Source organism: Tenrec ecaudatus, chromosome 12 (assembly GCF_050624435.1).
Source record: "Tenrec ecaudatus isolate mTenEca1 chromosome 12, mTenEca1.hap1, whole genome shotgun sequence".
In the NCBI taxonomy this organism is placed as follows: Eukaryota; Metazoa; Chordata; class Mammalia; order Afrosoricida; family Tenrecidae; genus Tenrec; species Tenrec ecaudatus.
In genome coordinates this window covers 34,343,080-34,355,923 of record NC_134541.1, presented here as the reverse complement: position 1 = coordinate 34,355,923, position 12,844 = coordinate 34,343,080, and the positions used below count along the sequence as shown (strand labels likewise).

The 12,844-nt window shown below is 59.6% G+C and overlaps 1 protein-coding gene across 2 annotated transcripts; it reads left to right on the top strand.

The window, feature by feature from the left end:
* Positions 1-888: 888 nt before the first annotated feature.
* On the top strand, positions 889-12,508 carry SLC4A11 (solute carrier family 4 member 11). Of its 2 annotated transcripts, XM_075527818.1 has the most exons (19): positions 895-925; positions 3,502-3,669; positions 3,747-3,796; positions 4,076-4,307; positions 4,414-4,495; positions 4,754-4,877; positions 8,649-8,843; positions 8,934-9,051; positions 9,171-9,296; positions 9,382-9,495; positions 9,576-9,708; positions 9,899-9,972; positions 10,566-10,815; positions 10,893-10,999; positions 11,086-11,254; positions 11,350-11,523; positions 11,625-11,820; positions 11,912-12,081; positions 12,254-12,508. In XM_075527818.1, the coding sequence occupies exons 1-19, from the start codon at positions 895-897 to the stop codon at positions 12,315-12,317; spliced, it is 2,577 nt and encodes an 858-aa protein (XP_075383933.1). In that variant the 3' UTR covers positions 12,318-12,508. The 2 variants fall into 2 exon arrangements, with proteins under 2 accessions (XP_075383934.1, XP_075383933.1); XM_075527819.1 differs by lacking the exon at positions 9,382-9,495 and having other exon boundaries at positions 889-925.
* The last annotated feature ends 336 nt before the right edge of the window (positions 12,509-12,844 follow it).

Below are 12,844 nucleotides of genomic sequence, written 5' to 3'. Positions count from 1 at the left end.
TCGCCCCCGAAAGCCCAGAGCCTGCGAGTCTGGAGGCGCTTTCCTCTCCTGGACGCGGCCCCTCCTGCCGCTTCCTTCCTCGCGCAGCGCGCGGCCCAAACAGCCCAGGCGATCATCCGGGCCCTCGTGGGGAGCGCTCGCTGCACCCCCGCGACGTGCTCTCCCAAGCCCGCGGCTTCTCTCCGCATCTCTCCTGCGGACCGACGACCCGCCTCCCGACAGGCCCAGGCCGTGGTCGTCGACCCCGGGGCTCCGGAGAAGGGATGTGCTGTGCCTGGTGATGAGCGGTTCTGGCTCTGAGTCCAGTCCAGGCTTCGGAGGAAGGACGTGCTAGACCAGTGGTCCTCCACCCTCCTAATGCCGCGACCCTTTAATAGTTCCTCATGTGGTGACCCCCAACCATAACATTATAACTGTAATTTTCCCATGGTTTTAGGCGACCTCTGTGAAAGGGTCTTTCGAAACCCCCCCCCCAAAGGGGTCGTGACCCACAGATTGAGAACCACTGTGCTAGTAGGCGGAGGAGAGCATCCTCCAGGATGCTGGGCCTGCAGGCAGGCCCAGACCTGGACCCAGACAGTATGTTCTAGGTTTCTAACCCCCCAACAACAGCATGTTCTAGGTTTCTAACCTGCGTACTGTTAATAATTGGGTAAGGGAAACATCTTGGGAAAGACCCCCATATACACCTCTGCCCTTTCCCACTGAGGCGGCCCCCAGTTGATGGGCCGAGGAGTTTAACAGCAGCCAGCGTCTTCCCCTGGCTCTTCCAAGGACCCTGTCCCGAGGGCGTCCAGGGTTGGGCTCTCAGGAAGGGGAATCAGCAGGTGGGAACAGGAGGTTGCTCAGAGCTGGTGACATTCTGTGGCTTCCCTTGCAGCAGACAGTCCCACCATGTCTCAGAATGGATACCTTGAGGATATAGGTGAGTGAGGAGGGGCATCGTGGGGGGTGCTGCTGGTGGGGGTGTATACAGAGAGAGAGTGAACTACTTAATCAGAAAGCTCTAGAGGGCCTGACTTACCCGCATCTGCTTGGGACCACTGTACCCAGCTGGGTGCTGGGGTGCATTGACATCTTCCCCACTAGCAGGTATGGCACGGGCTAAGTGGCAGCTGCAGGTCCCCTATTGGACCTGTAGTCCAAGGAGGCCCAGCTCCTGACCATTCCATGCTCTCCCCTGGTTCTTGCCCACTATTACAATAGTGGTTTTCTGGGCAGTATTAAGTATACTATTTGCCCATTTCCTTTAGTCCCCTCCCAGCCCTATGAGCAAAGGCTGCTGTTGTAACCCCTAAATGTAATATCACTGTGACTTGGTTTCCCCTACTTTCACCATCTAACTCCCCTGCATGGTTATGGTCTGCCCTGTCCGCAGACCCGTCAGAGGGGTGTTGAGTGAGACAGAGCTTGGTCATAGTGGTGATGTGCTCTTACCCAAGGTCCCCATGGCATGGGGCACTGGTGGGCAGATTAGGTATGTGACTGGGCTATAGGATGGAGGGGGTGGGGACACAGCATCCCAGGAGTCCTATAGGGACCTGGTGGTATCCACTGGACAAGCCCTTAATTAGGGGATGCAAGAGCTACAGCCGAGAAAAGGCCGAGCCCAGGGTAGAGGGGGAGAAGATGGGGTCAGTGTGTGAGAGGCAGTGAGGGAGAACAGTAGGCACTGGTGAGGACGGCAAAGGGGAGCCGGGGGCAGGTGGAGCAGGCCTGGAATGCGGAGGGAGATGTTTGGGATGACCTGAGCACCGCATCAGAAGGCAGAACATTTTGACAGACTGGCTGCTCGCGGGTGCTATGCAGGCCCCGGGGAGCCTTGTGGTGGAAGGCCACCCCCGCTTAGCACAGGACACCGGGGGAACAACACGGCCTGGGGTGTGCAGAGGAAACTGGCTGGTATGAATGGAAGTGAGTCAGGGTGCATGTGAGTCATGGCTGGCAGGTGGAGACATGCTACTGACCCTTCCCTGTCCCTCCATAGGTGTTTGTCAGGCAGTGGTGGGGCCCAGGCTGTAAGAGCCCCTGCCCTGGGAGTACTGGAGCCGGGTGGGGAAGGGGCCACGGGACAGTCAGGAGAAGGAGGTTCTGGCTGGCCCAGGAGTCAGGCAGGGCCCTCGGAGGACTCCCCAGAGGAAGTGGGATGCTCTCATGAGTCTTTCCCTTCCCCATCAGCTTATTACTAACAAGCTCTGGTCCAAGCCCATCTTTCAGTTGAATGCAAACATCTGAATATCGCTCAGGTAGTGTACCTTTCTATGCATAAGACAATTTAAAGAAATACCTCCAGATACCCTAAAACAGCTTTAACAGAATAGCAAAACCACAGCCATGGAATCGCTTGTCACTCATAATAGGACGTTTGAGGCTACACATCTTTACCGCAGCAGACAACCTCACCTTTTCACTTGCAGAACCTCGGGTGGGTTTGAGCCCCTGACTTTTCAGTCAGCAGTCCAGCGCTCAGCTCAGCTGTGCTCCCGGGGCTCCTGTTTAACTTCCTGCTCCAGCACTACTAACAATGCTGCTTCATTGCAAAGTAGCCCCCTTTTGTTACCATGTACCGCTGTACGTACCTCCAGTTTTTATGATGGTAGCCCAGGGACCGCCTGTGCCCGGAGGAGGGGTGTAAGTGGGCCTTGTAAAGACGCTCCAGGGGCAGAGGTGCTGGTCTGAAGGTACTGGCCAGCTGGCCTGAGGAAGGCGCTATGGAGGTGGGAAGAGGTACTGACTCTGAGGTGCCGGGAACCAGGACAGGGCCAGCTCAGCCTAGGACCGCAGAGGTTGCAGGGAACTGCAAATGGAAGTTCCCGGTCAGGAAAAGAGCAGAAGCACCGCCCCCCCGAAGCCAGCTTGTGGGGGCCTGGAGAGGCAGGGAGGCTGTGCTATGCAGGCGTTACAGGAGCTGAGGGTCATCCATGAAGGGGGGAGCAGGCTCTGCTCGGGGGGTCCCACATCCCATGGATGTCATGCGGGGGGGACTGATAGAGACTAGGCCAAGACGAGATCATCTTCTGGGGTGTGTGTGTGTCTCATGCCTACATGTGCGCCTGTGCCACCCCGCCCCTCAACCCCCTTGCCAATCACTGGCTCGCTGTAGTTCTTTATCCCCCTGCGCCTGGCCTGGTGGCTGGCCTGGGTTTCAGCCTTGGTACTTCACCCACTATGCCCTCTCACTTGGGGAGTGGGGGGAGGGCTGGATGCTTTCCTAGGGACCCCCTCTGGGGAGCCCGGTGGGCTTGGGTCTGCTAGCCGGGGAGTTCTGGGAGGGCAAGGGTCAAGCATCTCCGCTGAACTCTGTGCCGAGTACCTCATGACCAGCACAGCCCAGCTGCAAAAGGGTGGGCTCTCTCTCTCTCTCTCTCTCTCTCTCTCTCTCTCTCTCTCTCTCCATTCCGAGTCTGAGCCTGCAGGAGAGCCCAAGGCCCCTGCCCCTTTCGGGTAGCGCTGATGGCCCAGCCCTTTGCGGGTTCTCTTTGGTGGTGGTTGGGGCTCCAGGTTACCAGAAATGTGACACAGAGGATGTCTCTGAAGCCCGTGGGGAGAGCCTGGGGGATGATGCCGGCGACACGGTCAACTCCTCCATCGTGTCTGGCGAGAGCATCCGTTTTTTTGTCAACGTCAACCTGGACATGCAGCCCTCCCAGGCTGGTATGGGAACGGGCAGCAGGGATGATGGTGGGGGGGGGAGGGGCTGAGGGCAAGGTGGGGCGGGCCCTTGAATGCTCCCCCCTTCTCTTCAGCTGAAAACGAAGCCTCCGGTGGCTGCGTGCTCCTGCACATCTCCCGAAAGGTGAGGCCCCTCCCACAGAGATCTGGTCCTGGGGGTGGAGGAAGTGGGCCTTCCCCTCCCCCCTTGCCACCCCATGGGTGTCTGCAGAGGGCTTTCAGACCAGCTGAGGCTATATGGTGGGGGTAGCCACACGGGGCTTCCCATCCTAGACGGGGTGGGGAGAGCAATGGGTTCTGAAGGGCAAGGATGGCCAGGGCCCACCAAGGAGGAGCTGGGGCAGCACTGGAGGATCTCCCTCCCTCACGGGCCAGTGTGGTTCTGCGCCCGGCGTCCCCGCAGTACCTGAAGTTGAAGAACTTTGAGGAGGAGATCCGCGCGCACCGAGACATCGATGGCTTCCTGGCCCAGGCCAGCATCATCCTGAATGAGCCGGCTACCTCCCTGGACGACGTGCTACGGGCCATGCTGCGCCGCTTCACCCAGGACCCCAACCACGCCGAGCCTGGCTGCGACTTGGACCTGTTCATGACCTTACTCTTCACGGATGCTGGAGCCCCCCTGGAGGGTAATGGTAAGGCCTGTCCACTCTCTGGACTGGGGGCGGGGGCTGATCAGGGCAGCAAGGCGGACCGGCCGACTCACTGACCTCTCTACCCCTCCGCTGTGTCTGTGTCCAGTCCACCTGTTGTCAGACACCATCCAGGGGGTGACCGCCACGGTCACAGGGGTGCAGTACCAGCAGTCGTGGCTCTGCATCATGTGAGTAGTCAGGCCACAGCACCACAGCTGATGACATGTCATGTCGGGGCCTCTAGACTCCAGCCTGCCCACCCGGGGTTGCTCACTCAAATTTGGGAGATGGGGAAAGGGGGGGAGGGCTCTGGGCACTTGATCCTACCTCCCTTCCCCTCCCCCTCCCACTGAAGTCACCAGGGGTCAAGGTCAGGGGCTCCATGGGGGGAGGCCCAGCGTCCAGAGTGGCAGCTGTGTCTCCTGTACCCTCCCTGGCCCTGGCAGCTGTACCGTCAAGGCCCTGCAGAAACGGCACGTGTGCATCAGCCGGCTGGTTCGCCCCCAGAACTGGGGGGAGAATTCCTGTGAGGTGCGCTTCGTCATACTGGTGCTGGCCCCGCCCAAGATGGTGAGTTAGGGCTCTGAGGCAGGTCCCGTTCCTGGCGGGGTGGGTTCCAGGTCACCCTGCCCACTCCGTGTGGCAGTGTTCCCTGTGCCGAGGACTCAGCCCGGCCCTTCCTCTCTGCACTCCCATGGCCTTCCTTGTCAGAGCTGTGCATGTCGTTACCGGCCCAGAAGGGACATCACTTTTATTACCCAGTCAGAGTGGCCTCTCTTGACCTTAATCTCTCTCCTGCTCACCCTGCTGTGTGGTTGGCCAGCCAGGAAACCCCACCACATCCTGCCCCGCGCACAGCCCTGCTGCTCGAGGCTGTCGGCTTTTGTGGGGCCCGTAGCTGGCACAATCTGGAGAGTTTTTCTAAGGAAAAGAACTTTATCAAAGAAAATTTTTAAGTGAATTAAGTGAAAGCTTACAGAGCAGAGCATAAAGTTCATTCAACAATCCACGCCCGTTCCGATTCAGCACCTCGGTGGCAGGCTCCTCAGCCTACCATCACTTCACCCACTTCCTCCCTGTGCCTCCTGACTGCGTTTCTACTTCTCTCGCAATCCTCCAAACCTCAATCTTGGGTGAACGCTGCCCTTTTGGTCGCAGATGATTATTCCAACATGTTCCCCGGGCTGAGTTCCATTCCAGGCCAGGGCGAGACTCTGAGCGGTCCCTCCAGTCAACATCCGACCAATAAACTTCATCTCATGATTTTGGGTTTTGTTCCAAGTTTTTCCTCCCATCCTTACAGGACCTTCCAATGGGATCCTTTTCAAAGGAGTCGGCAGTGGTGGCCGGGCACCGCCTAGCTCTGCTCGCCTCAGGGTGTGGAGAGTAAGGTTTGCATGGCCCACGAGTCCATCGGACACATTGCTTTAAGGGAAAGAGCTTTAGTAATCCTGGGGGCTTCAGCTTCCAATGGCTTCTGAAGGCGTCTGCGCCTGCGCCTGCCCCTGGCTCAGAACCCCAGCTAGGTATGTGCACCTCCCCTGGGCTTTTTCCTCATTTGGCTGAGGCAATGTCCCTCCAAGCCAACCTCTATTTTCCAGCAGCTTTTGTAGTTCACTGCCACTTACTGCATTTAGGAAGAAGCTCCAGAAAGGGTGTGGGGAAATACCATCATCTTTTCATCCCATTTCCCCCCACAAACCTTTTGAAGCCTCCTTGGACATATTTGTGTAATCACCATTATAATCAAGGTGGAGAACTCTCCATCACAAGATCTCAACAGGCTCCCCTCTGCATAGCCACGCCCAGCCGTCTTTTCCCACCCCGGCCCTGAACCCCTGGCAATGGCTCAGCTGTTTCCCATCTATACAGTGCTGCCCATTGGAGAACATTTTATAAATAGAATTCTGTACCCTGTGACTTTTAGTGAGTGGCTTGTTTTCCCTCGGCATCGTGCCTTTGATGCCCATTCGGGTTATTCCGTGCGTCTGTCTGTTCCTGTCTGTAAGTCGCTGATCGAGGGCTCATTGTACAGAGAGAGCACCTGCGTGTAGCCATTCGCCTGTTGGTGGTTCCCAGTCCGCGGCTGTTACAAGCCCAGCTGCTGTCAACCACCGGTGCTGGCTTTGCACGGGCGTGCGGGATCGTTCCCCGGGTAACCGCCCGGGTGTGAGGTCCCTGGGCGCCCGTTAGTGGATGGTAGGTCTTTGCGAGCAGTTCTCCAGGTGGGCTTGCGCTGCCTTACATCCCGCCAGCAGTGTGTGAGTGAGTAGGCTCCTTCACTTCCTCGCCACCGTTTGGTGCCATGGTGTCTAGTGATCTCTCAGCTGGCTTTTCACTTGCGTTTACCTAGTGGCTGATGTGAATTGAAGAGCCTTGGCATAGCAGGTTACACATTGGGCTGCTAACCACAAGGTCAGCAGTTCGAATCACCAGCCACCCTCGGTGGGAGAAAGACGAGGCTTTCTGCTCCCTTTAAGAGTCACAGACTGGGAAATGCACAGGGGCAGGTCCACTCTGTCCTCCAGGGTCACTGTGAGCCTGAAGCACCTAGATGACCGGGTTTGCTTTGGTTTGAATGAGGTAAGGCGAATGTACATGTGCTTGAATGTCATCGGTTGACCTTGTTGGGTGAAACGTCTCTTCATGCCTTTGGTCCATTTTCTCACTGAGTTGTTTGTTTTTTTGATGTGGAGTTTTTCGTGGTCCCGGATAGCAGTACTTTGTCAGATAATGTGGTTTGCAAATAGGCCTTTCCAGACTGTCTTCTGGCTTTTTCATTTCTCTGTAACAAGACTGCATTTCGAAGAACAACAGTTTTAAATTTACTGACAAACGGAAACAAAAGAACAGAGGTCTCCTCCCTGTGTCCTGCGCCCATTCTTCCTTGTTGTTCACACCTCCCTTTGCTTTGACAGTTGTTTATGGTGGGACCATTATCACTGACCGCAGCCCGGGGCCCTTTCTGTCCGGCTTCCACGCAGGCTCCGGCACCCCATGCAGCAGCTGTGTCTCCACAGGCTCATCTTGGCTGTGGCCGTGTCCCACACTCCTTATGTCTGATGACCATAACATTTGGGAGAGTATGGGGGAAGGGGCTTGTGGGATGCCTGCTCCTGAAATCTGCCTGGTCCTGATAAAGCCGAGGTATGGGCTTAGGGGAGAAGGGCCGGCATGAAAGCATCCCTTCGTTCCATCCTGTCAAGGAGATCTGTACAATTAACACGATTGAACGGCTACAGACACTGACCTTGCCCACCTGGCTGAGTATCGCTAATCAGGTTTTCTCACTGAAAAGTTTCTGCCCCACCCCCACCACCATCCCATCGGTAAAGTGCTCTGCTTTGCATCCTCTAAGGAGTCCTGCTCTTTTTCCTCGTGCGTGCAGCTTCTCCATGACTGCTAGGAATGCTTCTGCATCTTCCAGAGGGCTTTGCAGGCCCGCCGTGGACCTCCCCATGGTTCGAGAGGAGGCACGTTTTGTATAAGTGGCAGAATGGTGGGAGGTGGCGCCGTCTGTGGGAGCCTTGGGACTGGTCACCCAGCCCCTGACTCCTTGGGAACGGAGGCTGTTGGAGAGATGACAGGCAAACAGCCAGAACTGGTCCCTCCAGGACTATGGCTTTAGGTCCACAAAGGGACAGACACTGGCAAGGCTAGACAGCTGGCCTTGCAAGGCAGAAGGGCAGGCGGCTTGCCCTGCAAGCGAGGAGACGGTCCACTGACTGCTTTAGCATCGAGTCCAATTTGGGGGGCCCTGAGGGTGCGATGGAGCCGCTCCCTGGGGTTTCAACTCGGCGCCAACGCACAGAGCTCTGATGGAGGGTTTCTGAGACGGTAACCTTCACAGGAGGAGCTGGCCCCTCTCGCTCCTGTGGCTCTCGGCTCGTGTGCCGTTAGCCACGCAAGGGCCGCCTGCCACACAGCACCACCAGGGCTGCCATCTCTAGGCAGTAAACTACCAGACCTTTCTGCAGCAGCGTCAGGGAGCAGGTTTGGACTGTGAACCTTGCGGTCGGTTAGTAGTCACGGACAACATGCGGGAACCTGGACGGGCCTGCCCCCTCTGGGAATCAGGCACAGGAGCCGAGTGCGGTAGCATGGGCGAAACGCGGGTGTGATGATTACACGGTTTTTGTTGCTTCGGAAGAGACTCATCCCTGAGTTTATATAGAGGAAAAGATGGGCTCCGTTGCCGTGGCGTCCAGCTGATGCGGCGGCCTTGTGGGAGCCGAAGGAGCCTGCTGCTCGGCTGGGGGTGCTGGCCACATGCAGCCGGCCTCCAGGCCCAGGCGTCCTCGCTTCATTGGACGCATTGCCCTGCCTCTCGCCCCTCCCCAGAAAAGCACCAAGACGGCCACGGAGGTGGGGCGCACGTTTGCCACCATGTTCTCGGACATCGCCTTCCGCCAGAAGCTGCTGGAGACCCGCACGGTGGAGGAGTTCAAAGAGGCCCTGGTGCACCAGAGATACCTGCTCACCATGGTGAGCCAGCATCGGCACAAGTCCCTGCCGCTGAACTGTAGCACCCACTCCGTAGGCCACAAGCTCCTGAAGGTGCGGAGTGGGGCTGGAGGGGGCGGAGGGCAGGGCAGGCCTGGCTGGGTCAGGGGCGGGGCCTGGCAGGCCTCCCATCACTCTGTCCTTCCCCCTCCCCAGCGCCAGGACTTCCTGGCTGTGGGCAAAGGCATCCGGGATGACATCGCGCGGCGGTTCCCTGTGTACGCCCTGGACTTTACCGATGGTATGTGGGTCCATGGTCTGGGCTCCACCCATACTTGGACTTTTCACACCTGCAGACCACAGGGCCGCCTGTCTAGCACCTGCGACAAGCCCCCTGTGCTGCCCTCCCCACCCCCCTAGGTATAATCGGAAACCACAAAGCCATAGGCAAGTACATCACCACCACCATGTTCCTCTACTTCGCTTGCCTTCTGCCCACGATCGCCTTTGGCTCCCTTAACGATGAGAACACCAAAGGCGCCATTGGTGAGGGGGTCAGGGGCTGGAGGGCGGGTGGGTGGGTGGGTGGTCCCAGGTCTGCAGGGCCAGCCTGATGTTCCCTCACCCACAGACGTGCAGAAGACCATGGCTGGGCAGAGCATCGGGAGCCTCCTGTACGCCCTCTTCTCTGGGCAGCCGCTGGTGGTGCTGCTGACCACTGCCCCCCTGGCCCTCTACATCCACGGTGCGACGGCGACCAAGACGGGCTGGTTGCTCAGTGTCCCTGGCCCAGCCCCTGACCCCACCTCTGCCTGCTGCCTGCAGTGATCCAGGGTATCTGTGAGGACTACCAGCTGGACTTCAAAGCCTTCTACGCCTGGACGGGCCTGTGGAACAGTTTCTTCCTTGCACTCTATGCCTTCTTCAACCTCAGTCTGGTCATGAAGCTCTTCAAGAGGTGGTGGAGGGCCTGCGCTGGGTTGCGGGAACCTTCCGGTGGGAGGGAGAACAAGGCGGGGGACCGACTTGTCAGCCTTCCGACTAGAGTGCAGTGGATGGAAAGCCTGGGATCCTGGTGTGTGCGGCAGGCAGGGGCTCCGGGAACCGCCCCCCCCCCCACCATCTCACCAGGCCCTGCCTGCCCGCAGGTCCACGGAGGAGATCATCGCCTTGTTCATCTCCATCACGTTCGTGCTGGACGCTGTCAAGGGCATGGTCAAAAGTGAGTGCACGTGAGTTTGTGCGTGTGCACGTGGGGACAGGCCGGCAGAGGAGAGCGAGCGAGTCTGCAGCAGGCAGCTCCACACGTGCTCGGCCCCACCTGCTGTGGGGATGAAGCTGGGAGCCCTCTTCTGGTCAGGAGGGGCTGTGGCTTGGAGAGTAGTGGGCCTGTGTTCTGGAGGGTGGCAGCAGCGCCAGACGGGAGCAGGGGTGGGAGAGGCGTGCTGGGCCACGTGTGCTGGGCGGGGCAGCTGGAACAGGAAAAATGGCAACGTGTGGGAATGGCGGGTTGAAGGAGCAGATTGGTGGGGCTCAGGCCAACAGGCTAGCGCCACCCCCCACTCCTTTCCTGCTTCTACGCACACGCACACTCGGGGCCATGCATGTGTCTGCCCTCCTCACCCACATCTCAACTCAAGTCCCCGCCCCCTCCCCAAGAGCCTCCCATCAATCCCCAGAACTCCTATCCTCCCTCCAGCACCCATCTCCTTCCCCTCGGGGCCCCCACCCTCCTCACAGGGCCCCCACAACCTGGAGGAAGCTGGGCCCCAACCTCCCAGAACCCACATGGCTGAGGAGGCCCCTGCCCCCCAGTCTTCAGGAAGTACTACTACAGCCACCCACCCAGCGACCACTCCCCAAGGATGATGGCGTCCCTGGTGAACCTGCTGAGCTTCAACGGCAGCCTGCCCGCCCAGCTCAACACCAGCCTCCTGACCCAAGCACCGGTGCTGACGGTGGAGGGCGGCCACGCGCACGGAGGCCGGGACACGGCTGTGCTCAGCCTGCTCATCATGCTGGGCACCCTCTGGCTGGGCTACACCCTCTACCAGTTCAAGAGGCGGTGAGGGCAGTGGGCCCGGGCTAGTGGGCGGGGCCGGCCGCCCCCAGCCAGCAGCTGACCCCACCCTCCACCTCCAGCCCCTACCTGCACCCCTACGTGCGGGAGATCCTGTCGGACCTGGCCCTGCCCATCGCGGTGCTCACCTTCTCCCTCATCAGCTCCTACAGCTTCCAGGAGATAAAGAGTGAGTGAGGGGTCCTAGGGGGGATGGGAGGGTCCCTAGGGGAGGGGGTGCAGCAGCACTGAGCAGGAGGCGGTGCCCTACTGCAGTGAGCAAGTTCCGCTACAACACCAGCGAGAACCTGTTTGAGATGGCCCGGATGGACCTGCTGTCCCTGGGAGCCGTCAGCAGCGCCATGGGCCTCGGCTTCCTGCTCTCCATGCTCTTCTTCATCGAGCAGAACCTGGTGGCGGCCTTGGCGAACTCTCCAGAGAACAGGTACAAGGCCCGAGTTGGGGTGCGTGCCGTGCACGCGGGAAGGAGAGGAGGGCCCAGCAGGGCCGGACCCAGCAGGGCTGTCTGGTCTGCCACAGGCTGGTGAAGGGCACCGCCTACCACTGGGACCTGCTGCTGATCGCGCTCATCAACACGGGGCTCTCGCTCTTCGGGCTGCCCTGGATCCATGCCGCCTACCCGCACTCCCCGCTGCACGTGCGCGCCCTGGCCTTCGTGGAGGAACGCGTGGAGCACGGGCACATCTGCGAGACGTGAGTGCGGGACCCGGCGTGGCGGGGAGCACCTGGGCACGGAGCACCTCGGGGCCCATCCCAGACGTGACCCACTGCCCGGGGTGGGGTCACCCGCGCAGGATTGTGAGCGTGAAGGAGACGCGGCTGACCTCGCTGGGCGCCAGCATCCTGGTGGGCCTGTCGCTGCTGCTGCTGCCCTTCCCGCTGCAGTGGATCCCCAAGCCAGTGCTCTATGGCCTCTTCCTCTACATCGCGCTCACCTCCATCGACTGCAACCAGCTCTTCGAGCGTGTGGCCCTGCTGCTCAAGGAACAGGTAGGGACCCGGCCCGGGGGAGGGGCCCAGACTCACTTGGGCTGGTGCTCATGGCCCCAGGCCTCACCACACCTGCCCCTGCCACCCTCAGACAGCCTACCCGCCCACGCACTACATCCGGCGTGTGCCCCAGAGGAAGATCCACTACTTCACAGGCCTGCAGGTCCTGCAGCTGCTGCTGCTCTGTGTCTTCGGCATGAGCCCCCTGCCCTACATGAAGATGATATTTCCCCTCATCATGATTGTCATGATCCCCATCCGGTATGGGCGGGCCCTGTGGGTGGGGGGAGTGGCAGGATGGGAGGGTGCTGTGGGCAGGAGCCCAGCCTAGCATGGGGATCAGATGCGCAATGGAGGGAGGGGGTAGGGAAACCTACTCACTGCCTTCTTTGCGGACCCTGTGCTCATTGCTCCGGCCCCTCTCCCCATCCAGCTACAACCTGCTCCCCCGAATCATTGAAGCCAAATACCTGGACGCTATGGATGCCGAGCACTGAGGCGGGGACTGGCAGGCTCCGGCCATGCCCCTTTGCCCATCCCTCCCGCTTCGCCCAGGCCGGCTCTGGGGCTGTGTGGGGAGGGGTGGGTCGCAGCGTCGCTCTGCGCTGCACCCTCACCCAGCTGCTCGGCGGACCCGGATCGTCTGGGCAGGGTGAGAGTCACTGTGTGTGCCCACCCTACCCTCCACCCCCACCCCATTAACCTTTACGTTTGGGTCACTGCTCAGGGCAGCTTCCGCCAAGGTGGGACTTAAGCAGGACAGGTTTTCTTTTGATAAAAGAGTCCATGCCTGAAAGAGAAACCGTTTCCTTGATTGTGTAAGGAACTTGCTGTACGCACATGAGAGAATAAAGCTCCCGTTTCTATGCCTTGCTGTGCTGCCTCCATCCCTGCTGCCTCACCCCAGCCTCTGAGGGAAGGGAGAGGGATGAAAGGGACCTTCAGTGCTGAATGCCACCGGTGAGCTGTCGCCATCCGTCATGGCCGGTGTGCAGTTGGCTGGGGAACCAAGCGGCTTTTGCAC

Excerpts from the sequence above, each read along its gene's own strand:
- SLC4A11 (XM_075527818.1), top strand. The coding sequence starts at position 895 with ATGTCTCAGAATGGATACCTTGAGGATATAG. Across the intron at positions 8,844-8,933 it reads TGAACTGTAGCACCCACTCC|GCCTCCCATCACTCTGTCCT; the intron begins GTAGGCCACAAG and ends GGGGCCTGGCAG. Across the intron at positions 11,524-11,624 it reads CACGGGCACATCTGCGAGAC|GATTGTGAGCGTGAAGGAGA; the intron begins GTGAGTGCGGGA and ends TCACCCGCGCAG.